The sequence below is a fragment of the Oryctolagus cuniculus genome, chromosome 8 (genome assembly GCF_051225735.1).
Source record: "Oryctolagus cuniculus isolate XC-2025 breed Fujian yellow rabbit chromosome 8, ASM5122573v1, whole genome shotgun sequence".
Taxonomy (NCBI): domain Eukaryota; kingdom Metazoa; phylum Chordata; class Mammalia; order Lagomorpha; family Leporidae; genus Oryctolagus; species Oryctolagus cuniculus.
In genome coordinates, this window is record NC_142874.1 from 120,982,637 (window position 1) to 121,008,926 (window position 26,290).

The 26,290-nt window shown below is 41.2% G+C and overlaps 1 protein-coding gene across 1 annotated transcript; it reads right to left on the bottom strand.

The window, feature by feature from the left end:
• Positions 1 to 2,026: 2,026 nt before the first annotated feature.
• On the bottom strand, positions 2,027 to 25,542 carry EREG (epiregulin). Its single transcript, XM_008267746.5, has 5 exons — positions 25,286 to 25,542; positions 8,082 to 8,168; positions 6,198 to 6,321; positions 5,068 to 5,217; positions 2,027 to 3,657 (listed from the first exon to the last, which is right to left on the bottom strand). Exons 1-5 carry the CDS (start codon positions 25,332 to 25,334, stop codon positions 3,576 to 3,578), a joined length of 492 nt encoding a protein of 163 aa, XP_008265968.1. The 5' UTR covers positions 25,335 to 25,542; the 3' UTR covers positions 2,027 to 3,575.
• Positions 25,543 to 26,290: the final 748 nt, after the last annotated feature.

Below are 26,290 nucleotides of genomic sequence, written 5' to 3' on the forward strand. Positions count from 1 at the left end.
AAGGGAAAAAAATGAAGAAAGAGACGATTGTCAGTATAGATTTTTAATGCATGGCACTTAATGCATTTTTATTTTTCAATTGTGTCTTTTTCCAGTTCCAAACAAAAATAAATAAAAATTAATAATATCTTGTAAATTATCTATATTCTCCTTCAATATCTTAAGGTACACAATTATCAAAGTTGATATTGAACACAAACAAATTGATACAATTCAGTACTCTGACAAAATTCAAAGTCAGATAAGTTACTTTAAACTGCATACAATACAATTTTATGTTCCATAACATCTTTAATAGAAAATGTATACCAAATGGTTCTTCAAACTTACAAAGTGCAATTACAGAGTGCAAAATAAAGCAAAGAGAAAAACATATTATATACATTTAACATCATCAAACTTGAATATCAGACATGTTCTGGATAAAATTATTCTTTAGTTAAAACATTAAAATATACAGCAGAAACATTGTTTATAAAACAAGTTACTCCCCCTTCTCCCATGTAAGAGTAGGAAAAAAATCATAAACCACTGGACAGCAAATCAAACACATGTTTTTAATGTCTACAGAATAGAGTTTGAAGCAAAAATGACAGATTGCATTATTTTGCATGAGTTTTTTAAAATGGCATTATTGAATTCAACAGAAATTAGACACTAGTACCAAATGTTAGCCACATACAAATTTGTAGAATATCCATGGCAATTGAATTTAGCTAGCTCTTTTTTCAAGGACTCAAAAAATAAGAGTGTGTGTGAAGATAAAGTTATACCAGTACATCAGTACCATTGATTTGACTTTTGGCAGGGATGAGAACATGAGCCTGTCTAGGAGAACAGTGCAGTTACATTGTATTGCAAATGTTTCACATAGTAAATTAATCTCAGCTCTAAGATTAAATCTTTAGTACCAATCAGAGAACTCTGTGTCCTTGATTACAGCATGTCTCAGATGGGTTATTATGTGTCAACTGGAAGGAAGAGTGTAATTATGCATTTATACATTTGGGTTATTTTAGTTCCCAAAGATACATAGCCCTCTCTTAGAAATCTATAAACTGAGGGAGAGTCTAAATATGAGCCAGAGATGTTCTCAATCATTTTTATGGCTAACTTGACATTACAATAACAAAATAATAATCTTTTTAGTAATTTTCACCCATATAAAGAAATTAAGGTCATATTTTTATTATTTAATAAGAACTTAGCAATACAAATTTAACTTTCAGGGATTGATTTTGTGAGCATTCTTAAATAAACATAAATACCCCAAACTGGGTCTGATATTGTGGCACAGTAAGTTAGCGTCCCATATCAAAAGTGCTGATTCGAGTCCGGGCTGCTACATTTCCAATCCAGCTCCCTGTTGGTGTGCCTGGGAGAGCAATGGGGAATGACCCAAGTACTTAGATGCCTGACATCCATGGGGAGACCTGGGTGGAGCTCCTGGCTTCAGTCTGGCCCAGCCCTGGCCTTTGCAACCATTTGTGGAGTGAGCCAGTGGATGGAAGATTGCATTCTGTCTCTGCCTCTCTCCTTTATCTCTGTCACTCTACCTTCCAAATAAATAAATACTCCTTAAAAAAAAAACCAAACTACTTGGATTTACTTATTTAATATAATTTGAGGTACTTAAATAGTCCAATACCAATATGGAGATGCTTTTGTAAATGAAATAGCTTATTTCATTATTATTATATAAATAACTTATTTCATTATTGATTAGTCAATAAGTTTTCTTTGAAATAGTAAGGATCACTGAAAATAGAAAGATTTCCTTTATATCTATTAGTGTGTATAAGATTTAAAACCTTTTTCTGTAGCATATTTGACTTCTGCTATATTAAGTGGGAAACGAAATAAACTTTTAGATCTCACTTTTTTTATTCTATTTCCCTTTTTCTTGTTCTTAAGTCTTATAAATTGGCTAGCAAAGCAACAAGTGACTGCAACTCTATGATTAATTGATTGACTTCATGGACATCTATGTTTTTTGTATATGATTTGTATTTTTATACTTTTTTGTTCATTTTCTCTGCTTGTTTCCTTAATAGCAAAAGGCAGAGCCAGATGCTAGATGAGTGTCTGTGAACACATCACTGTATACAATGCATAGATATACAGGGAGGAAAGCCGCAGCACCCATTTATCCAAGGTCAGCCATGGCTTATTATCTCTTTGTTACCTTAGCACATGCCTGGAAAAAAGTGGAGGAAGAACAGATCCTCCCTGACCTGGTATGTGATCCAGAGAGACTGTCCAAAGGCTTAGCATTCAGTGAGGCAGACTCCCATGGAATCCAAAGGTAGTGACAGCTATGGCTCCTTATGCAATGGTCCAAAATACTCTTATTAACTCACTTCAACCTATGGGCTCAGAGTGCAGAAGAAACCTCTCTCTTCCAAAACACAAACAATAACAGAAAAGGGGCTCTGGTCATGTCAGCCTCTGTAGGAAGGTTGGGTGAAGTGTCTAATTTTAAAATCTTTCAGATGAGTTTCTCATTTGGAAAAATACATTGATTTTTTTTCTATTTTTCCCATTTGTATGAAGATGTAGTTTTAAATTCTAGAAGCGGCTGTTTATTGATCTATTTTTAGATTAAAATTCTCTTGAATCGAAAATGAAATTACTTTCCATCTTTAGACAATACAAAGAGCTATTGTCATTATATTATAAAATAATAATAATTGATTTCATCTCAGAATTCTTCAACAAATTGTCTTTGAAAATAAATACTCTAAAAAAGCATAAATCTTAGCTTCAAGTGTGGATTTTTTTTTCTAGTTGTCTTATGTACAGCAATTATATCACCTAAATATCATCTACACGAAAATGCAACTTTGTGACACCATGAAATACTTATCACATGAACTATAACAAAAAATTAAGATTTTCAGTTCATTTGACTCCAAGAGAATCTGTTGCTGAGCAGCTGGTACCTGCAGGAGTGCAGGCTGGCAGAGGGAACCACCCAAGTCCCTTCCCAATACCTAGTTTCTGAATGACAGCTGAGGTGAGGATTCAGAGGTCAAGGTCTTCCCAGCTCTGTGTGTTACAAATGTGTCCTGTGTAGCACATGACCTGTGTTTGCTTCTCTCACTCTCCAACTGCATTCTTATTTTAATAAATGACACAGCAGTGCCAACTCTTATTATCAAACCATGCTATAGTCAAACCAATTATCATTGATTTGAGGACTAAAAATATACTATTTAAATTAATTTTATGATATATTTAGGCTTACAGAAATCTGTCACTTTCTCAGCCACAAACTGGGCACTACTCACTCCTAAGCACTGTGTAGCAGGCGCAAAAGCTTTGGAGCTTTCAATGAAGCATTCAGCTCAGGAAATTATTTCTTACAAAAATATCAATTCCCTGTTGGTATTAAATATACTTTACATATTATATCTTAGCAAATTGTCAAAAAAAATAAAAACATTTTCCAAGTACATTAAAAATATACAGTTGTTGACCTAACATGTGACCCAATATAAATATTAATAATAAAATAGGAATCGATCATTAACCAGGCAAGTTATGCATCCCTGCCCATAGGTGAATGGCGCCATTCAGACTTGCGGCAGTGCTGGATCCCCGGAGGTCACCCTTTCATATTCCTTCTTTGTTTCTTTACTTTTTCGATTTTTATACCTGGAAATATTCAGAAATAAAACTGTTAGGCCTATAATCAGTAGCAATATGAGCAAAGTATATTAACAACAAGAGAAAACAAATACATAGATTTCAAATGTACATTCACATAGAGTTTCCAAAATGACAAATGTGAACAGGTTTAGGTTGACAAGATGATAGGAGGGAAGAAGGGGCAGGATTTGCTCATGAAACAATTTCAGAAGGAAAAGGTAAAGCAGTTAAAGGACTTCTCAGAGGCTCAAACCAGATCATGAATATTGTGAAACTGCAGGAGACATGTGACCACCTTTGAACCTGGGTTTTGCCTGCTTTCTCTCTCTTTCTCTCTTTCCAGCCCATCTGTCTCTCCCTCTTCCCCTCCCTCCCTCTTTCTCTTTCCTTATTTCAGTCACTCTATTAAAGAACTAGTATTTCAAATATCACCCTACATTACTATATTCTGCCCATCACACTAATATATTGATATCACCAATCCAAATCATAATAGCATTTATCAGGCATTAATTAGGTGATTGGCAAGGTTTAAGTGCTATGTAAGTATTATTTATTTTATCCTCATAATTACCATTATCATTATCATTTTATAGATGAAGCAAATGAAGTACAAACAGATTATGTAACTGCCCAGGGTCTCATAGGTATATTGCAATTCAGAATATTCACTCATTCAGTAAGCTATCATCTTTTTTCATTTTTTATTCATTTATTTCTATTTATTTGAAAAGAGAGACAGAAAGAAAGAAAAAGAGACAGAGACAGAGGAAGAGAGATCTTCCGTCCTCTGGGTCACTCCACAAATGCACACAATAGCTGAGGCTGCAGCATACCAAGGCCAGGAGCCTAGAACTCAGTCTAGGCTTCCCATATTGGTGGCAGTGACCCACGTACTTCAACCATCATCTGCTACCTCCCAGGACGCACATGAGCAGGAGGCTAGACTGGAAGTGGAGCCAGGACTCAAACCCAGGCATTCCAACATGGGATGTAGGTATCCCAGCTGACACTGGCATCTTAACCAGTATGCCAAATACCCACCCCAACCTAATAAATTAGATTCAAGGAGCTAAGTGTAGGAACACCATCATGCTTTCTGGTTCACTCTCACCTGTACAGTGTTATATTTAGTACTTTAAAAAAAACTTTGTAATTATTGATGATAAAAATATATCTATATTTTATAGAGGAAGGAGCTCATACTTCCAGTTGGATGCACAGGGTCACATAGGTAATGAGGAATAGAGATAATAAATGAGTTAAATTCAGCCGTTCAGCAGGTAAAATATCTTGGTAAATAACATCGGTGCAGGTTATCTTTCTTTGGTACTTTGTTCAATTTTTTGCCATGTTTGGATTCACGTTGTTTGAAAATAATTTATAAAAGTGGAGTGCAAAAATACACTGACTTACCATCTGCAGAAATAGTATATGGAACCGGCAATGATGACAAGAACCAAGATGATAAGAATCACAGTCAAAGCCACATATTCTTTGCTCAAGGGTTGGTGGACGGTTAGAAAGAAGTGTTCACATCGGACTCCAGTGTAGCCCACTTCACACCTAAAGGGTAGTATGGGAGAAAAATCAGTTATTTAAGAAAGACTTCATGAATATGAATTAGTTTTGTAGGAATGAATTTCACACTGCAATGTGGAAACTCCGTGATATTTACTAAAAGTTGTAAAGATGGATTCAAAGATTGATTCTACAGTTGGGTCAACATTGAGAAGAGGGCTCCACGTGGTTTGCAGGCTGAATTGTGGTAGCATATGCCAGTTTTGTTCAACCGCAAGGGTGGCTGGTTCTCTAGGATGATGCTTTGTGATTTTTGTGGGATTTAGATGCTTTCTTTCCCAATCATTGGAATCAACTTTTTTTTTTTTTTTTTTTTTTTTTTGACAGGCAGAGTGGACAGTGAGAGAGACAGAGAGAAAGGTCTTCCTTTGCCGTTGGTTCACCCTCCAATGGCCGCCGCGGCCGGCGCGCTGCGGCCGGCGCACCGCGCTGATCCGATGGCAGGAGCCAGGAGCCAGGTGCTTTTCCTGGTCTCCCATGGGGTGCAGGGCCCAAGCACCTGGGCCATCCTCCACTGCACTCCCTGGCCACAGCAGAGGGCTGGCCTGGAAGAGGGGCAACCGGGACAGAATCCGGCGCCCCGACCGGGACTAGAACCCGGTGTGCCGGCACCGCTAGGTGGAGGATTAGCCTAGTGAGCTGCGGCGCCGGCCAGGAATCAACTCTTAACACAACAGTGGCTACACCAGCCCTGTGAAAATATGTAAAGGTGGAGCTACTGTCACAGCAGAAGAGTGAGGAAGGCTTCTGAAACTCTTTCCATGCTGTACCCCTCAGCTCTCTGCACATTCTGAAAGCTGCACTTTGTTTCCTAATTAAAAATAAAAGAAAGAAAAAAAAAGCCTCTACAGTTGCTAATGGCATATATGTAAACTACATTTTAATAGCCCATGAGATTACAACTTAAAAATCTAAGAGGGAGAAATACGATCTTGAAGTCTTCTTGTTCAGTTTTGGCCTTTTACCTGCAGTAATTTTCACTCATGTCCACCAGGTAAATGCATTGCCCATGCAAACAGTAGCCATTCATGTCAGAGCCACACTTTGTGATGGACACCTGAGCCACACGTGGATTGTCTTCCATCTGAACTGTGAGGGAAAAGAAAAGGTGAATACATTCTGTTGCTTTCTCTGGAGCATTAATCACCATTTCATAACAGCAACCACTGAGTGCAAATGCAATCACTCGAAAATTGTTCCTCTAGTTGTCACACTCTCCGGATCAATAAACAAATATCTGAACCCAAAGGAAAATATCCAACAGACTAAACAAAACAGAACACTCAAAGGTTTAATTCTTAAAAATAGCCTTTAAGGAGAGAAAAGGTAAGTTTAACAAATATACATTATTACCTTCCATAGTGCTGTTAGTCACTTCTCCAAAAAAAATTTGTCTGAGTTTCTCAACTCTCATAACAATTCTGAAATTCACTCCTCCCAAAAGCAACAGCAAGCTGAAACCATTAATTAAATCAGATATCTTAACTCTATGGAGGACTTTTAAGCCAGTCAGCCTGGTTTTGGTGTGTGTTCCCAAATTGCTGAGGTTACCACCACAGAAAACAATCAGTAATGAAGGTCTCCCAACATCTATAACAATAAGACTTGAACATGAATTAGACTAACTCTGAGTTACAAATGCCTCTGTTGGGCAAACACAGCAATGAAAATAGCAGCCTCATTAGAAATAGTGTCACTATCTCCATGTAAAGTTCACTTTTAGATACAAAATTAAACAAAAAGTAGTAGCTAGATTTACTACTCTTTGCCAAATAACCAAAAAGGAAGAAAAGGGTTAGGGGCAGTTGGGGGAGGCTGAGCAAAGCTCTGGAGAGACTGATGGACAGGAACAGCACAGTGCTTGGCTCACGAGCTCAGAACGAATAGGAAATAGCTCTCTCCCCTCTAGATTACAGCCCGAGGCTGCAGATTTTCAGGGGACTTACTGATGTATCTTTTTTTTTTTTTTTTTTTTTTTTTTTTTTTTTTTTTTTGACAGGCAGAGTGGACAGTGAGAGAGAGAGACAGAGAGAAAGGTCTTCCTTTGCCGTTGGTTCACCCTCCAATGGCCGCCGCAGGAGCCAGGTACTTCTCCTGGTCTCCCATGGGTTGCAGGGCCCAAGCACTTGGGCCATCCTCCACTGCACTCCCTGGCTACAGCAGAGAGGTGTCCTGGAAGAGGGGCAACCGGGACAGAATCCGGCACCCCGCCCGGGACTAGAACCCGGTGTGCCGGCAAGGTGGAGGATTAGCCTAGTGAGCCGCGGGGCTGGCACTGATGTATCTTGCAGCCACAGTATGATGTTTGGCACATATTAAGCACTTCACAAAGTTTTGCTGAATAGCCACTGTGGCTGGAAAGGAAGGACCTGACTTCTTTCTTTTCTATATATGTGTGTAATATGCTATATCATATAGCGTAATATAGTATTATATACTTGTATGTACCTATGTATATGTTTATATATATATATATATACACACACAGAGAGAGAGAGAGAGAGAGAGAGAGAGAAATAGTACCAAGGTTACATTTTTCTATTTGCTTGCAATCTAGTCTGCCTATGTGACAGTAAAGTTCCAGGGAATGGCCAAAAGCAATTGGCCTTTCTTTGTTCTGTCTTTTAAGATCCAATTTTTACCTGTAATTAGATGCTTGGCCCCCTTTACACTACTTACTCATTTACAAAATTTTCCAGAACTCTGGATCACCAGGAGGTTAAAAAATGCATATAATAACTGCAAATCCTTTCCCTTTTCTCATTGTTGTGTATTTATAGTCTTGGAGCTTACAATTCTGTTATAAACCATGCAGTCCTTTGATGTAACATAGATGAAGCTGGGCTTACCTAAAGCTGTACAATTGTCTTCAGCTTCTCCCGGGATACATGATGGAATTACGGTGGTACCAAGAACTGCTTGTAGAAGATGGAAACCTATTTGTGGAGGAAAATAAATATCGAATTAATGTTTCAAGAAAAGAAATCTTAAGTGGATTTCAATGCAAATGCCATATTTATAACACTTTGTTGTTGCAAGTATTTGATCCTTTAAAACTGTAAAAGAAAACAGTTCGTGGAAAAAGGCATTTAACTGAAAATAAAGGAACTTCTAACTCTTCTGTCCAAAGGTAAAATCTGTGACACTGCAGTCATACTTAAGCTTTGACCTGAAATGTTTCATAACATTCATTTCCAAAGGCCTAATTTTGAAGTTTTATTTCCTAAGAAGCTTAGCCATTGGGGAATTTCCACTGTTTTACTCCATTATAGGTTCAGAGTGATGCTCCAAAGAAGATCCCGTCAAAATGGACCAGAATTGTGGTGCAGCAGGTTAAGCCACCACCAGTGGATTCCTGGTTGCTGTGTTTCCAATCCAGCTCCCTGCTAATGAGCCTGGGAAAGTAGCCAAAGACGGCTCAAGAGCTTGGTCCCTGCACCCATCTAGGAAACCTGGATGGGCTTCCTTGCTCCTGGCTTCAGCCTTACCGAGTCCTGGCCATTGCAGCCATTTGGAGAGTGAACAAGCAAATGGAAGATCTCTCTCTCTTTCTCTCTCTCTCTTTCTTTCTCTTTCTCTCTCTCTGTCTCTTTCTCTCTCTCTCCCTCTCTCTCTCTCTCTGTAACTCTGTCTTAAATAAATAAATACAATCTTAAGAAAAGGTCACATTACAAAAGAAGGCTTCAAATAAAAATGAGCTTCTAGTTATGGTAATAAATAAACAGGAAACACATCCTGGGATACATCCATTGTTGATTCTTCAAGTGCCTAAGTTACTCATTGCATTGAATGTACTACACAGGAAAATGGATTTTAATTAGCAAAATGTAATTGAAGTAAAATCAGAATACAGTCACTCCTTGACATACTCATGGAATTAGTCCTAGGATGTCCTGTGGGGACTAAAATGTATGAATGTGAATGTTTTTCCTACACAAAAATGTATTTTTTGCATATGACCTGCATGCAATCCTGTAGACCTTAGATCTCATAATATAATAATAGACCTTAGATACACATAATATCCAAAGCAATGCAAACACAAAATAAATAGTCATGATACTGTACTGTTCAGAGAGTAAGGAAAAGGAAAGTTTGCACATGTGCAGTACTGTCATGATTTTTTCCAAAGTTTTCAAATTTGAGTATACAGAGGGTCAACTCATCTTTCATCTAACATGGGAAGGACCATCGTGCCACACAAACCACACTGAGCCCTATGATCCAGTTTCTGCCTGGACAGCAAGAGTCTGAACCATCTGTTCCATGTATTTCCAGTGAAAAGATAAATATTGGAAAATAGGCTTCAGAGTGACTCAAGTCATTTGTGAATTGTACAAAAAAAGATAAGAATTATTTTGTTTGTACACACATTTCCTAAGAGCATTTGGCTTCTTCTGTTTAAGTTTCAGGTATGTGCACTTCAACCACTCTTCCAACTTAGTATGAGTAACTGTTTGTAGTATTACAGAGATCAGTAATGGTGATGGTGGTGAGTTAGCAGCAGTTAACATTTTGTGAGCTGTGTACTCTGTGCTAGGCATGGTTCTACTCCATTGGCATATATTATCTCATCTGATCCTCTCACTGAATGAGGTAGTTACTATTGCACTCATGAGAAAATTGAAATTAAAGAGCTTAAATATCTTGGATACATGTTGTTTGATAGGGCACAGTTCAGAACTTTGAAGTGGGTAATAATACTAGAGTGTAAATCACTAGAACAAAGGAAGGCAGCTGTCAATGGAACAGGTGCTCAACCTCAAGGAGTGGCTATAAACAATGGCAGAAAGACAAAGACAACTTCAGGAGAAAACATGAGCCACATGACTCATAAAATAAAAGTCTTAACTTTTTCTACTTTACATAGTTTTGGAGAGAATGAAACTAAATGATACTTTTCTGAAATGTCTTGATATAACAGAGACTCCCATGACTATTCCTTGACACTCAACATCAATCTCCAGTCCTAGAAGTATGTGAGTAGTGCCCTCTACTGGTATATAATAAGATCATAATTTTTTTTTATAATTTGGGATTTTTAAAAATTTGTTTGTTTATTTGAAAGACAAAGTTACAGAAAGGAAGAGGCAGAGAGAGAGAGAGAGAGAGAGAGAGGGCTTCCATCTGCTGGTTTACTCCCCAAATGACCAGAATGGCCAGGACTGAGTCGGGAACTTCTGAGTGCACAAGGGTACAGGGGCCCAAGGACTTTGCCTACCTTCTGCTGCTTTCCCAGGCACATTATCAGGGAGTTAAATGGGAAGTGGAGCAGCCGGGATTTGAACCGGCATCCATATGGGATGCTGGTGCTGCGGGTGGAAGCTTTACAAACTACACCACAGCACTGGCCCCTATAATTTGGGATTTAATAGAATGAATTAATGCATATAATATACTAATTCTATATTTTTTCTCAAAGGAGTCTTTTAAATAAGTTAATTATTCTTTTGTTTCTAAAACCAAATTTCACATTATCAGAAATCATAGTTTGTATTATGTTGCAAGTTTGGCACCTCTTTCGAAGTAGTTTTTAGCTCAAAAAACCTCAATGCATTTAAATTAAATGTTTTGCCTAAGACCTCTTATCTAGTGACCACAGAAGACAAGTTAGGAATCTATCTTTTGATCGTAAGTCTCATACACTTTCAATGATTTGAAAACTGTTTTCTAGAGTTTTAGGACAATCTCATCCCCATGATATCTGAGAGCTGCTGCAATTACTCTCAGATTAAGAAAAAGAAGAAAAAATCAACATCTTTTTAAATGACAAAGAAAAAAGTGGCTAGAGCCTGGGTTTCATTGATAGCTAAACAGTGATGAAAACTATTTTCATTATGTTTTTTTGTAGAGGAAGAGCTAAATAATCATCCAAGTCAATTTTGTTTTACTTCTCAATACAATTTTGCCATGTATTCTCACTGCTAAAGAAATAATCCCTGTGACACAACCTCCTCAAGGCTTTGGAGCTCTACTTGTGTGTGTCTACATACAAGCCACTCCCCTTCCTCCATGCTTCTTCAACAGAGGAAAGCTCTGGAACGGCCATTACTAATTCTCCCTCTAGGAAAGTGCCAGCCAGTGGGGGGAAAATGGATATTTGAAGTTAGTTTCCCCATCCTTTAAAAAAAAAACAAAACAAAACAAAAAAACAAAACAAAACAAAAAAACAAAGACTAACCTTTCGTGTTCAGAATTGCTCACCACTGCAAACTCTATTAGAGAATCCAGCTAATTGTTTGGAGGTGTTGCTTCTTCCTCTTCCATTTTTTTTTTTTTTTAAGGATTTTAGCAGTTGTTAGTTTTTCCATTTTGGAAATTTTGTTCCAGTTGCTCAGGCCACAGGTGAAATATTTGTCTTTGTTATTTGAAGAATGCTCAGCCCAGGGTGTGCCTCCATGAAAACTAGGCTTTCCTTACCTGGGACGCTCCCTTGGACACAGTCCATAGCTCAGGACAGTTTCTGTGAGACTTGCTATATTAATCCAAAGGCAGAATAGTTTACAGATGAAATTGTAAAGAATTTTAATACCTCTCTGAAAGTGTGTAATTGCAGTTCCATCCTAAATCTATTGGTATGGAGCCAAGAATACAATAAAATTGGCTCTAAATCCTGTGTCCACCTGCACAGCTCCACAATAGCGTTTCTCAAGTATTCTTTCCTGTGCCTCCGTGGGGATAATCAGAATGACATGTCCACCCACCATCCTGCCACCCTGCAGAGTCACTACTCATTATTTTAAAGTGGAATGAATGTATTTCCTTAGTTTTTCACTTTTGTTGATGATTTTTGTGTAATTTGAACATAATATCTCTATGGTTCAAGTACTACATTTCAGTTTTTGACTCTTGATAATGAATACATGCTAAGAAAATAATTCAGTGGGGCAGTAAAGACTGCATAGGGTCTGTGTAAAAACCAGATCTGGTGGGAGACCCTACTTGGAGATTGAGATACAGAGGAATTCTATACATTGTGATATAGGTGAGCTTAAAATTGACAGCTGAAATTTCTATTTCTACATAGCTACAAGGGGCTGGTGTTATGGCTATAGTGGGTAAAACTGCCACCTGCTTTTCTGGCACCCCATATGGGCACCAGTTCGAGTCCCAGATGTACACTTCCAATCCAGCTGCCTACTAAGCCTGGGAAAAGCAGCAGAAGATGATCCAAGTGTTTGGGTCTCTCCAACCACATGAGACACTCAAATGAAGCTTCTGGCTCTTGGCTTCAACCTAGCTCCGCCCTGGCTATTGCAGCCATCTGGAGAGTAAACCAACAGAGGGAAGACATCTCTCTCTCTCTGTCCCTTCCTCTCTCTGTAACACTCTCAAATAAATAAATCTTAAAAAAAAAATACAGCTATGGAAGTCAAAATCCCTTCAGAAGCCATTATTTTTGTTAAATTTCCAAATGAGTTTTGAGTGTGAGGCTCACCTATTTGTCTCTCTGCCTTCACCTTTCAAAGGTGAACCTTTCAAAGGTTGTGTGCCAGTGAAATCTCAAGTGTGCCAGCAGGAAGTAGTGCTACTGACTCATAGGATACAAATCTCCTCTTCCCTGTGAGTCAGGACCAAGCCCACACCCTTACACAACACTGAGGAGCATGTGGAGGAGAGGTGGAGTGCCATGACCAGAATGGGGATAACACTAAGTGCTGTGGGCTCCAGAGCACTAAGACGTGTTTGCCCAACCATCAGGCAGCATACCAGGTGGAGGCAACATCTCTTTCATTGCACATGGCTCCTTTTGACCTTGCTTCCTAATGGTCACAGTGAGGAGCTCACGTAGAAGGAGCCAGTACAGAGGAGCATGGGATTCACTGGCTGCCTCACCAAGCCAAGTCAGCAAAATCAATTGCAAATCAAGCATAAAACTGCCCCTCTGGGAACAACCAAGCAAATAAAAGTGATCCAAAGTAAAATGCAGTTATAGAATGTAAGCAATGAACCTTATTTCCCAAATTTACCCTTTTTAGAGTATTTAGACCAGAACAGCAACTCATGATGAATCATAGTAGTTGCCCAGCCCAAACAGGTAGCAAAATCCGCTTTGTTCACACATCTGCAGTGGTCACATGCCAGCCTACTGACGGACTGTTAGTTTTCAATCTTCTTCCATGGCAGTCTATAATTTTAGGATTTATCAGTAACATAGTAGGCTTGTTAGGTCTTACATACTTTTAAAGATTGAACATACCCTCTCTATTTTTCTGATATCTCTGTTTTTAATTAAATTTCACTATTCGGTAATGTCTTACCTCACCTTGGTTAAACTAATTGTAAACTTTTTTATCATATCAGATGTTGGAAAGACTTACAGCCAGTAATTTCCAGTAGTAACCTACTTTTCAGAGAATATATTCATATGCTATTAGTGAATGTATAAAAAACTTAATTTGCCTTCTACCAGCTATCACCCTATTTTACATATTAACAATATTAACAATTATTTTATTGTTAAACTTACAAGTAATTATGTCACTAGAGATAAATTTTTTTAAAGATTTATTTATTTATTTGAAAGTCAGAGTTACACAGGGAGAAGGAGAGGCAGAGAGAGAGAGGTCTTCCATCTGCTGGTTCATTCCCCAGATGTCCTCAATGGCTGGAGCTGCGCCGATCTGATGCCAGGAGACTGGAGTTTCTCCTGGGTCTCCAACATGGGAGCAGGGACCCAAGGTCTTGGACCATCTTCCACTGCTTTCCCAGGACACAGCAGAGAGCTGGATTGGAAGTGGAGCAGCCAGGTCTCGAACCATTACCTATATGCTATGCGGGCAATGCATGCAGAGGCTTAACCCACTATGCCACAGTGCTGACACTGAGATAAATGTTAAAACTAACAATCTGTGCCAAAACAGCATGAAACCAGGCATTGCTATAACAATGGCTTACTAACAAATGTTTTTTTAAGTTTTAAAAAAATAGGAGTCAGAGTTGTGGAGTAACAGGTTAAGCCACCGTCTGCAACGCCACATCCAATATGAGTGCCAATTCAAGTCCCAGCTGCTCTGCTTCCCATTCAGCTCCCTGCTAACATACCTGGAAAAGCACTAGAGGATAGTCCAAGTGCTTGGTCCTCTGCAACCCACATAGGATATCCAGATGAAGCATCTGGCTCCTGACTAGTCTGGCTCAACCCTGGTAGTTACAGCCATTTGGAGAGTTGACTAGCAGATGAAAGATACCCTCTCTGTCTCTTCCTGTCTCTGTGTAACTCTGCCTTTCAAAGAAGTAAGTAAATCTCCCAAAAAGTTTTAAAAGATATTCATAGAATCTTCCTTGTCAAGTGGCAAGATTTAATGACATATCTTTCAACTTATAGACATTAACTATACTCTTCAATTTTAGTGGTAATTTCCAAATCATACATATATCTTAGTCATCAAACAATACTTAAAGCTGTTTAAATTAACAATTGATCACACTGATAGGTCTAAGAGTCAAAGGGATCACACAAACAAGACTAGTGTCTGCGAATACTAACTGATAGAATTAAAAAGGAGAGAACAATCCAACATGGGAAGTGGGATACACAGCAGATTCATAGAATGGCAGATGTCCTAAACAGCACTCTGGCCTCAGAATCAGCCCTTAAGGCATTCAGATATGGCTGAAGAGCCCATGAGAGTGTTTTAGGCATGGAAAGCCAAGACACTCTGGCAAAAAAAAAAAAAAAAAAAAAAAAAATTTCTGCGAGTCTGCTAGTGAGATCCCAGTAGAAAGAACAGGCCATCAAAGAAGGAGGTACCTTTCTCTGAAGGGAGGAGAGAACTTCCACCTTGACTATGACCTTGTCTAAGTAAGATCAAAGTCAGCGAACTCAAAAGGCTTCCATAGCCTTGGAAACTCATGACTAGAGCCTAGGGAGATTTCTGACACCATAAACAAGATTGTCAAATTGTTAAGTCAACAACAGGAGTCACTGTGTACTTACTCCTCATGTGGGATCTCTGTCCTTAAATATGTTGTCCAATGTGAATTAATGCTATACCTAGTACTGAAACAGTATTTTACACTTTATGTTCTGTGTGGGTGCAAACTGATGAAATCTTTACTTAATATATACTAAATCAATCTATATATAAAGATAATTGAAAATGAATCTTGATGTGAATGGAATGGGAGAGGGAGCGGGAGATGGGAGGGGTGCGGGTGGGAGGGAAGTTATGGGGGACAAAAAGTCATTGTAATCCATAACCTGTACTTTGGAAATTATATTTACTAAATAAAAATTTAAGAAAAAAAGAATCTATGTGTCAAAATATAAGCAAATTATTTATTTTACCCTAAAAACGAGTTTAAAGATATATACCTTGCCCGTATCAGAAGTGCTTCTATGATACATAGGAAGGCAAACCAACTCTTGGTGAAGGGTTAAATCATATTAACTTGAGTGCTTTTGAATTTTGTGATCAAGCGCTTGCCTCCCCTAATAGGATTGATCCTTTCTAGATGATTACTTCAAGTTTGCCACTAGGAATACTTCTTTTATCGTCAAGAAATAGTTTATGGACGGGCCTCTTTAGAACATGTTCCACTTGTATTCTCTTCCATCTTCCTGAGCACTTCTGTCCCTCCAGGTCCAATCCAGCCTTTCAAATGAATCGTATAGCCTAGTTCCAAGACAAAAGTGCCCTGAAGGGGCACGATCACAGACTCTGAGTATCTACCATTTGCTGTCTTTCCCTTATGGCCAATATGGTAGCCTGAAGCTTGGAACATTTCATGGCATTGTTAGAAGCAGGTTAATCTTCTTGCTTTATCTGTAGAAGCCTATTGCTGACCAGGAGTTTGCAAACAGATAACGGTTTAATCTTTGAATATAAGAAGTAAGTAAATAAATGAGGAGAAAGTGAACACACAAAAGAAAATTTAAAAGTCTCAAAGCCAATTGCTTTTACTCAAAGAGACAACATCCTGTGACTCACATACTGGAAGCTGTGGGGAGCAACTCGGACTATACTGTTACTGGAATTAAGACTTATTCTATGCATCTGCTCTCCCACAATATGGCGCTGAGAAGGGAAACAGCTTCTACACAGCTGCCTCCAGTTCAACCAATAAACTGTAGGACCTGCTCCTGATTGGAGGAGAGCAGCGTACTTGGCATGTGGGTAGCAGAGTTGGGATTGGTGGAAAAGGACTATAAAGGAGGAGAGAGACAACATGCACCAGGAACATCTAAGGGGAACATCTGAAGGAACACCTGTGCAGCCCCCGAGAGAGCCGGCCGGCGGTGTGCCGCTCCCCCGCGGAAGTGGGGAATGTGGCAGGGGGAACCGCCCTTCCACGGAGGTGGAAGGGTCAGTAGCCAACCCGGGAAGAACCAGCAGCAAACCTGGGGAGGGCCGAGCAGATGAAAGAACAGCGCAGGGTACTGTGTCGTTCCTCCACGGAGAGGGGGAGCGACATAATGGTGCCGTGACTCGGATATGAAGCCTAGGCAGGGTTCAATGTCGCTCCTCCACGAAGTGGGGGAGCGACATAATGGGGCCGTGACTCGGATAGGAAACTTAGGAGGGAAGAAACGGGAAGAAGTGGAAAATACCAGAGAGAGAGACTAGCAAAGAGCCTAAGGAAAAGCCGGACAGAAAAGGTGCCGGAAGAAGCTATCGAAAGCCTAGGCATAGACTCGGATACAGACTGTGGGAAAGAAGTTAGGATTTAAAGTGAAAGCAAGAAGAAACTTAGACTCAGATACGGACTGCAGGTTGAAAGTGAAAGTGAAACCTATAAGAAACTTAGACTTGGATACGGACTGTGGGGAGAGGCCAGGAGAAATGAGGGAGGAATATTGTTGGAAGAAAACTTAGGGAAACATACCGGGTAGAGAAAAATGTTAGGGAGGATGAAGCCGCGAGTGCAGGCTGAAGCAGAGACGTAAGCTATCTTGGGATTCTTCAAGTCAGCCCGGGGAGCAAAAGGCGAAAATCTGGAACCAGAGGCAGAGACGTGGGCCGTCAGGTTGGAATTCACCAGGTTAGCCCGGGGAACTTGGATTGAATGCTAGTGGCGGAAACGTGAGCTGTGCTGTGTGACTTGTGGAAGCTGCCGCGTGCAGAGAGAGCACGGGGCGTGAATAGATAGGGAACGCGGGGCTGGCGCTAAGGCCGTGGTGCGGGCGCGAAGGGCGTGGAGACCGCAGAGTGTGTGCAAAGCCGGGAACCCGTGCAGAGCCGAGAACCCGCCGTAGGGCGGGCGCCGGGAAGCGGCTCAGAGCCGGGAAGCCGCCTCAGGGCGGGCGCCAGGAAGCCGCGAAGATAAGAGAAACAGAAGTTTAGAAGTAAAATGAGAGAAATAGGAATGCTGGTAGATAGAAGTAAAATGGGAGAGATAGGAATGCCCGGAGATAGAGAAGTGGAGAAAAATAAGGCCTCCCTCAACATGGCAATGAGAGAGCTTGGATTCGGTCTGCCTGATTAGTAAGGCGGTAAGCACCTGCAGGCAGCTCGACCAGAGTATGAGCTGCAGGTCGCCGAAGATAGGCACGAACCAACACTAATAAGTCTCCCCACAAGACGGCAATGAGAGGGCTTGGATTCGGTTTGCCTGATAGGGCTTGTAAGCACCTGCAGGCAGTTCTGGCAGAGCATGCGCTGCAGGGCACCGAACTCAGGCACGCATCAGCGCCTAAAAACCTCCTCACAACATGGCGAAGAGAGGACCGGGATTCGGTTTGCCTGATTGATAGGACTTGTAAGAACCTGTGGCAACTCTAGCAAGCAGAGCAGAGTGTGTGCCACGGGGCACCGAAGACAGGCGCGTATCAACGCCAAAAAATAAAAAGAAAGGGGGATCTGTGGGGAGCAACTCGGACTATACTGTTACTGGAATTAAGACTTATTCTATGCATCTGCTCTCCCACAATATGGCGCTGAGAAGGGAAACAGCTTCTACACAGCTGCCTCCAGTTCAACCAATAAACTGTAGGACCTGCTCCTGATTGGAGGAGAGCAGCGTACTTGGCATGTGGGTAGCAGAGTTGGGATTGGTGGAAAAGGACTATAAAGGAGGAGAGAGACAACATGCACCAGGAACATCTAAGGGGAACATCTGAAGGAACACCTGTGCAGCCCCCGAGAGAGCCGGCCGGCGGTGTGCCGCTCCCCCGCGGAAGTGGGGAATGTGGCAGGGGGAACCGCCCTTCCACGGAGGTGGAAGGGTCGGTAGCCCACCCGGGAAGAACCAGCAACAAACCCGGGGAGGGCCGAGCAGACAAAAGAACAGCGCAGGGTCCTGTGTCGTTCCTCCACAAAGAGGGGGAGCGACAGAAGCTGCTAAGAAACTGCTTTGTGAAAATATAGTTGGGGTTAAAATTGGAGACCTTAACTTCAATGAGAAGCAAATACACAACCATAGTTTGATACCAGGATGGAAAGGGCTTAGTTACAACCTGGTGAACGGAAAAGAAGGAAGAGACAACGTCTATAGTTGCATTTAGTAACTACATATGTCAAATGATGTTTATTCAAAACAATCCATTCAGAGTTCTTTGTATATACAATGTTGAACAAGATGCCAAAAGGAAAAGTGGTACAAAAGACCACTGCCCTAAATGGATTTGATGAGACCAGACAACAGGGAAGAGAGTCAAAAGAAGAAACCTTCTGGCCAGAAAACAGCAAGGAGGATGATGCCATTAACACAGAAGAAAACAGAGTCAAGGCAGCAGGCCTTGTGGTGGGAATGGGGCCTGAAGAGAGGACATAATGAGTGAGTGAATTTGAGTTTGACACAGATTGCCTATCCATATTTATGTGGCAGTGGGAAATACAGACCTTGAGTAAACTGTGCCAAAATCAGTAATGAAAATTGCTATGCTGGTTTTTTTTTTTTGTAAACAGGAGAATAAGTTTTATATTTCATTCCAGTGTACATTAATCATATTTGTGTTGGTAAATTCAAGCAGTCATCATTAAAACTGTGAGTTATAGATGGCAATGTGCTACAGCAGTAAAATAAACATTTAGTCAGTGGTTCTCAGCAAGGAGCAATTTTGTCAATCAGGAATATTTGGCAACATTTGAAGAGGATTGTAGTTGTCACACTGGGAGTAGCTACTGCTGACACCTAGTGGGTAGAGACCAGGATTGCTGCTAAACACCCTGCAATGCACAGACAGCCCAAAATGACAAATTAGCCAATCCATGTCAACAGGGCCAAGGTTGAAAACCCCTGCATAATGGAATTCAGTTCTAGCTCAGGTTCTTAATTTTACCTCTGCAACTGAATTTCCTTGTCTCTGAAAACTGTCACCAGGAAGCAGGAATGGGGTTGAGGTGGTAACGGAGTTTGGTAGATTGTTCTGAAGCTCCCTTCATTTCTGAAACAATACTTCTCTTTCTCCTACTGGCTATCCATCAGTCACTCAGATCACTGCTAGAAACTCATCTCTCTCTGTCTCTCTCACACACATCTACATAGTACAGATGTATTTGAATTTTGTGTAGGCATACCATCAGTGAATACAGACTGTAATAAGAGGTGTTTGGAGAAGTGGGAAGAAAAATTATTAGATTTTATCAGAAACAACAAAATCTAGTTTTCAAAAACTATCACTTAATCTCGAAATACCATTCTTGAGCAGATTTTTAACAGGAGTCAAAACCTGATGGTAAGCATGTTGGATCAATCTAATCACCTGCCTAGCAGACATTCACTGAGTGTTGAGTCTAAGTCATAGTACAAATGGTAGAAAATCGGTACAGCAGCAGTAAGGACAGAGGCTTGGACATACACTATGGGATGTGACAAGGGTAGGACTGAAGAAAACGGAAAGGCATAATGGAGTGGAGGGGAACTGGGCTTATCAAACTTACCTAAGAAAGTGACACTTTTCTTCAGTCCTAATGGTAAGAAGAGCTTTCACCCACAGTGCAGAGTGATTTGGGGCATACACAGCAGAGGGTACAGTAGATTCAAACATGAAGCCTTATAGACTATTTAACTCCTAAATCTGCTTGCTCCTTTGTAAAATGGAAACAACAGTATGTTTTCTCACTAAAAATGTATTATTGTAAGAATCAAATGATACTTTTTTGTGAGAAAGCACTTTGATGATGATGACAATGATGATGACAGCCATGGTTTTGAAAGAGCATTTGTTACCACTTGTCAATCATTAAATCCCTTAACCTGACCTGATCAATGATTTGCATTTTACAAATGAGAAAATGAGGCTCAAGGAGGAACAGATCTTTCTGAAAGTATAAAATGAAAAAACTGTGGTGTGAAATCTATATCCTATGAACAATGTCTATAATTCAAAATTATAAAAGGTGACATAGGTAAAAATGCATTCATGTGTGTTATCAGTTACTTTCCCGCTTCAAATTTAAAGTCGGGGGTTTTGACGTAAGAAATTGAGGGTTCACTTTTTTCTGGACAAGTATAAATCATGCTGCATGTCATAAATAGTATCATGGTTATTTAAATCATGACTTCAACTTGGAATGCCATTGAACCTTTCTTTATCTGCTCTGTAACCCAACACCCAGTCTTACATAAACTGCATGGCCAGAGGACACTGAGTCTGCCTCACCACTTCCTTTTACCAAAGGTTTCTGAATTGCTATAGCAAGGCCAAGGCTACCAGGCTACTCCTCCCTGAGCACCTCTCATGTTACAGCTTTGGGCTGCCATCCCATTGTCTTCTAATGGAATGTCCCCAACAGTAGTTACAACTGTATTAATTAGACAGTTTGCGTAAACCTATATTCAGAGTGAAAATTGAGGGATGAGGAAACCACGTCTTAACTTACAATCTCTTCAAAGAGGATTTCTTACTTGACATTTGCATCTCATGGGTGACACTTGAGCAGGAAATAGAAGTTTCTTGTGCAAAAATGAACAGAAAATATTGAAATTCAGTTTTCACAAAGTGATTGTGTGAGTGTAATAGGCTTTATTTGCAACAAAAAAACCTATATCTACTGCTATAAGGAATGGGTGGCAGGCTCTGACTTGGTTTTTTATTGAAGCTATATTCAATTCATAATAATATAAAAAGGACACAAAGAATAAAAATTACATAAAGTGGGGGTCGGCGTTGTGGCATAGTAGGTAAAGCCACTGCCTGAGATTCTAGCACACCATATGGACACTGGTTGGAGCCCCAGCCTCACTTCTGATCCAGCTCACTGCTAATACTCCTAGGAAAGCAGTGGAAGATGGTCCAAGTGCTTGGGCCCCTGCACCTACTTGTCAGATGTGGATGAAGTTCTTGCTCCTGGTTTTGACCCAGCCCATCCCTGGCCATTGTGGCCATTGGGGAGTGAACCTGCAGATGGAAGAACCTTCTTTTTCTGTCTCTTCCTTTCAAATAAATAAATCAATCTTTTTTAAAAAAAATGACATAACGTATCCTGCTCCTTGGTTGCTTTACTTAACATACATCTTGGAAGATATGGAAATAAAGCTTTCAGTGAACTGACTTCAATGACTGCTTTGCAATAAAAGTTCTAGCCATTGATTGTGTCAATTAAAAATTATGAGTGGGCAGTAAAATTCAATATGTTTTAGCACAAGTTAAAAAGTAACATGTTGGGGCTGGCACTTTGGCATAGTGGGTAAACTGTTTGCCTGTGATGCCAACATCCCATATTGATGCCAGTTCAAGACCTGGCTACTCTACTTCTAATCCAGTTCCCTGCTAATAGCTTAGGAAAGCAGCAGAAGATGGCTCAAGTGCTTGGGCCCCTGTGCCCACATGGGAGCTCATGGATCCTGGCTTAAGTCTGGCCCAATCCTAGCTGTTGTGGCCATTTAGGGAGTGAACTAGCAGATGGAAGATTCTCTCCCTCTCCCTTTCTCTCTCTGTAACTCTTTCAAGTAAATAAATAAATAAATAAATCTAAAAAACATCACATGTTTTCTGTCTCTTATTTTGAAATGAATCAGAAAGCCCAATTCTGTACATATATGTACTGTCTTCATAATAAGTTCTAAGCCCTGGGAAAGTTTCAGAACATGCTGGAACTTCTGTAAGAACCTGTTGTCTTGTGCTCCTGCCAGCTCTGAGGTCCATTGGCACATTCTGTGTAGTGATAGGGTAGCCTTGCCGTTGACTATACTTAATTCCTTATGAGAGGGTGCTGGCAGGTGCTGTGGCTTAGCGGCTAAAGCCGCTGTCTGTAGTGCTGGCATCCCAAATGGGCGCAGGTTTGATTTCTAGCTGCTCCACTTCCAATCCAGCTCTCTGCTGTAGCCTGAAAAAGCAGTATAAAATGCCCCAAGTCCTCGAGCCCCTGCACCTGCATGGGAGACCTAGAAGATGCTCCTGGCTCCTGGCTTCAGATCAGCGCAGCTCCATCAGTTGCAGCCATCTGGGGAGTGAACCAATGGAAGGAAGACCTCTCTCTCTCTCTCTCTCTCTCTCTCTCTCTCTCTCTGCCGCTGCCTCTCTGTAACTCTGCCTTTCAAATAAAATAAATCTTAAAAAAAAATTCCTTATGAGAAATCTGACTCCCTTGAGCCTTCCTTTCTTCAAAACTGGGTTAATCCCACCTACTTCATGTTGTTAGGAGAAAATGAGGTAATGTGTGTAAGGCACTTAACAGACAATGTGGTTGGCATACAGTAGGCATCTGGTAATTGTTAATTCCCTACCAATTTCAGGATTTGGGTCCCAGAATAAAACCAGACACCTCAATTACCCAGGCTGCTCATGTGGCAAGACAATGCAAAGTGCAATTAGGGTTCTGGGGTCAAAATGCAGACAGGAGAGGCCAGTCATCATATTTTCTGCCAAGATGTGTCATCTCAGGTATACTAAGACTCAGGTAGCTCACAAACTCTCAGGTCAACAGCGATGATCGAGGGCAAGCCAATGGTCTCATTGAAATCTATACCTCTGCATTGTCAAGAAAGAATGTTTACTTTGTAGGGCTCTCTGTCCTTGTATGATGAACACGGATTATACTGTCTTGGAGATGGCATTCAAAAATATGTTCAAAACTCCATTTGGGTGTGAATGAAAAGGTTTCATTTCATTAGAGAGTTCCAAGCATAACTGCAGAGGTAGAGAGAAAAAAGTTCTCCTCTGAGAGAAACCATAAGATTAAAAAAGATAATTCAGCTCCAATATATATTATAGGTTACTGAGAAAAATGTTATCCAGTGTTGGTTGTCTCAATCTTTTTATTTAGGGTTCTTTAGGCTATAAGTATGAACTAACCCAGGTGTGAATTTGTAGCTTACAGCTTCAGGTCTACATGAACTGGGGCCAGTTCTCCAATCCATTAAACAAGAACATCAATATCCAATGTGTCTAAAATTTTGAAATAACTAAATGATTATGTGAGTGTATAACAATTTAAATCTGCATAAAGGTAGAGAGTTGAATCTTTATTTTATGAATTCTACAGAATAGCAATATTAAAATGAAAGCTGAATCTTAGATAAGTGTCTTTTTTTGAAAGGACAGAGTTTGGGGAAAGTATTTCTGAGTAATCTTCTATTAGGAGAAAATAAAGGTAACTTCAGAAGTAAGAAAGGACCTTGCCTTTCCCACCAGTGTTTTAGAGTCAAACTATAAGACCTGCATATCTAGGTAAAGCATAAAGATACAGAACTTCAAACAGGAACTTTCCTAGTGGCAGAGAAATATCTAAACAAACTGGGAAAACAGAAACTGGCCTAGCTCATTTGGAAATGGGCTTGGCGGCTGATGAAATAGGTGAACTATAATTAAGTAATGCAATAAAGGAGGTAAGCACTTTCATGACAACAAAAACACACAACACACATACTTAGTGGGTAGTAAGCAGGCTATTCATAGGTCCTTGCTGTCTCAAATTAGAATATTCAATGAGATGCCAAGAACAGAAAGTTGCATTGTTCAGACACAACCTTACAGGTGGAACAACAACAACAAAAAGTGCTAAGCCATTCTCTGACCTCTGGGTTAATTTCTAACTCTAGGAAGACTATCGCCTTTCTGATTCTTTCTTGTCACAGAAATCTGAAAACAAAGACAGCCAAGCTGCATTATTTACTGAGAATTTTCTAGCAGATCATTCTTAGATCAATTTTGGCAAAAACCACAGGTCCAGTTTCCATTTATAATCCTGAACTTGGACTTCTAAGTTGCAACTATGCATAGTATGCGTCTTATTATATCTCCCAACCCCTGAAATAAGGTGTGTCAAAGTCATAATTTAGCTGTCGTATTCTACAAAGGAAGAGTTAGTTATGGGAATCCACCTCCTTGCAACTCCAGGAAGAATGTGAGACTGGTAACTTTTATTTCCTTATTACAGTATTCATATATGAGTACAACTGCAAACTCCTCTGGAAGTTTAAGGAATTAGGGAAAAGTGATTTTTTTTTCAATCCTGAAAACATGTATCGGGATTTTTTTTTCTGCCTAAAAAAACCAAAATTCTCTCAAATAGGGAAACCCACAATAATACCTTCTTGCGAGTAGATGCAATTAGCAGCAAGTGCAAAGACCAGCCCGGCCTCTGGAAGCGCCTGCTGCTGGAAAAGCCGGAAGCGGTAGGTGTCCGGGCCGCGGGCGGTGGCAAGTGCCAGGACCTGTTCACATTCCCTCCACTCCAGCTACCCGAGAACAGCAGGACCTCCAGCCAACAAGACCCAGACTCACACCAGCGCCCCTAGGAAACTTAACCAGGCTAGCTTTTAGCAAACTGCGTGCAAGAGAGAGGGGGGCAGAGTATTTTTTTGTAAAACTATTCTTTATGCGGAGGTCCACCCCCTACTCCTTTCACCCTCCAACCAGAAGGAATAAAGGATGGTATATTAACAACAGTGCGTTCCAGGCCTTTACATTTCTAGAAACGGCAAGTTTTCAAAAGAAAAACCGAAAGCTTCTCACTTTTTAATCTTGTTTAATAAAGATTTCATGCATAAGATATACACAGCAGTAATAAATATTTCAATGAAAGGCATTTTTAGCCCCCATTTCCCCACACACCCCTGGGGAAAGGCACGATGGTGCCTTTACATGGAGTGCACTTGAACCCGCAGACACCTCCGTCCTTGTCGGATGACAAGTGCACAGGAACCGGGTGGGACGAGGGCTTACCCAGGCAGAGCAGCAGCTGCGGCACGAGGCCCGCGCGGCGCGTCTCCATCCTCGTCCCCGCGGCGAGCGCAGGCGGAGCGTACGGGCGCAGGGGCTGCACTGCGGGCGGCGGGACCGGGAGTGCTCGACGCGCTGCCGGGCTGTGGCTGGAGAGCCGCTGAGAGCTTGCAGGGGCCGCGCGTCAGCAGTGACCCTCGGACTGCGGGCCTCGCAGGCAAGTGTGCGCCACTGCCCGGCGCTTCGACCTTTATAAGACTAGGGAGGAGCCTGCGGAGGCCTGACTAGCGGGGTGAGGTGCAAAGTGCCCGGAGTTTCCTAATCTCGGCCCCCGGCGAGGACTCTCCATGTCATCCTCCCTCGGAGGAGCGCACCTGAGAGCAGTGGCTGGAGGATGAAAAAATGTCCTGCTGGCTGGCCGAGGACTCCTCCCCAAACTTTTCCACCTGGCTCTGGGACTCGCGCGGGAGGAGGTGGCGGGCGCCGACCAGATGAGTTGGTTTGCTTCTTGGGGTCACCTGCTGGGACAGAGTGGGCGGTCTTAGTTCCCTTTGCCGTGGGTGACAGGCAAAACTTGAATGAATGGAAGTCGGCCTTCCGGCCAGGGCTGGCGTTCCAGGAGCTGCTTTTGGAGAGTGGGGTGTGTGTGTGTGTGTGTGTGTGTCCTACTCGGTTCACTCCCTGTTTGGGAACATACTTAGTCTGCCCCTGGCCCTTGGGCTCCCCTCCTCCCATACAAAGGCGCCGCTGCCCAGGAATGCCTTTCACAGCCGTGCGTCCTTGCCAGCCCCTCTGCTTCCAACAGCGCTGCGACACATCTCACTGCAGAGGGGAGTCCGTAGGAAGAACGGCCCCAAGTCGCTGTTTTCTGCTTTATGCCGTCAACGCGCTGCTTATCCGTTAACTCACCCAAACCTTCTCATCCGCTCAAAATCTTTCCAGGACTTACCCTTGCCTTCCCGACGAGGCCTACGATGAATGTGAAGCCACTCAGTCTTTACTGTCACT

Bases quoted from the DNA above. Each gene is read 5' to 3' on its own strand.
- EREG (XM_008267746.5), bottom strand. From the start codon at position 25,334: ATGGAGACGCGCCGCGCGGGCCTCGTGCCGCAGCTGCTGCTCTGCCTG. The intron at 8,169-25,285 runs GTAAGCCCTCGT...CTCCACAAATAG, and splicing joins GCAGCTGCTGCTCTGCCTGG to GTTTCCATCTTCTACAAGCA. The intron at 6,322-8,081 runs GTAAGCCCAGCT...TTTCCCTCACAG, and splicing joins AGACAATTGTACAGCTTTAG to TTCAGATGGAAGACAATCCA.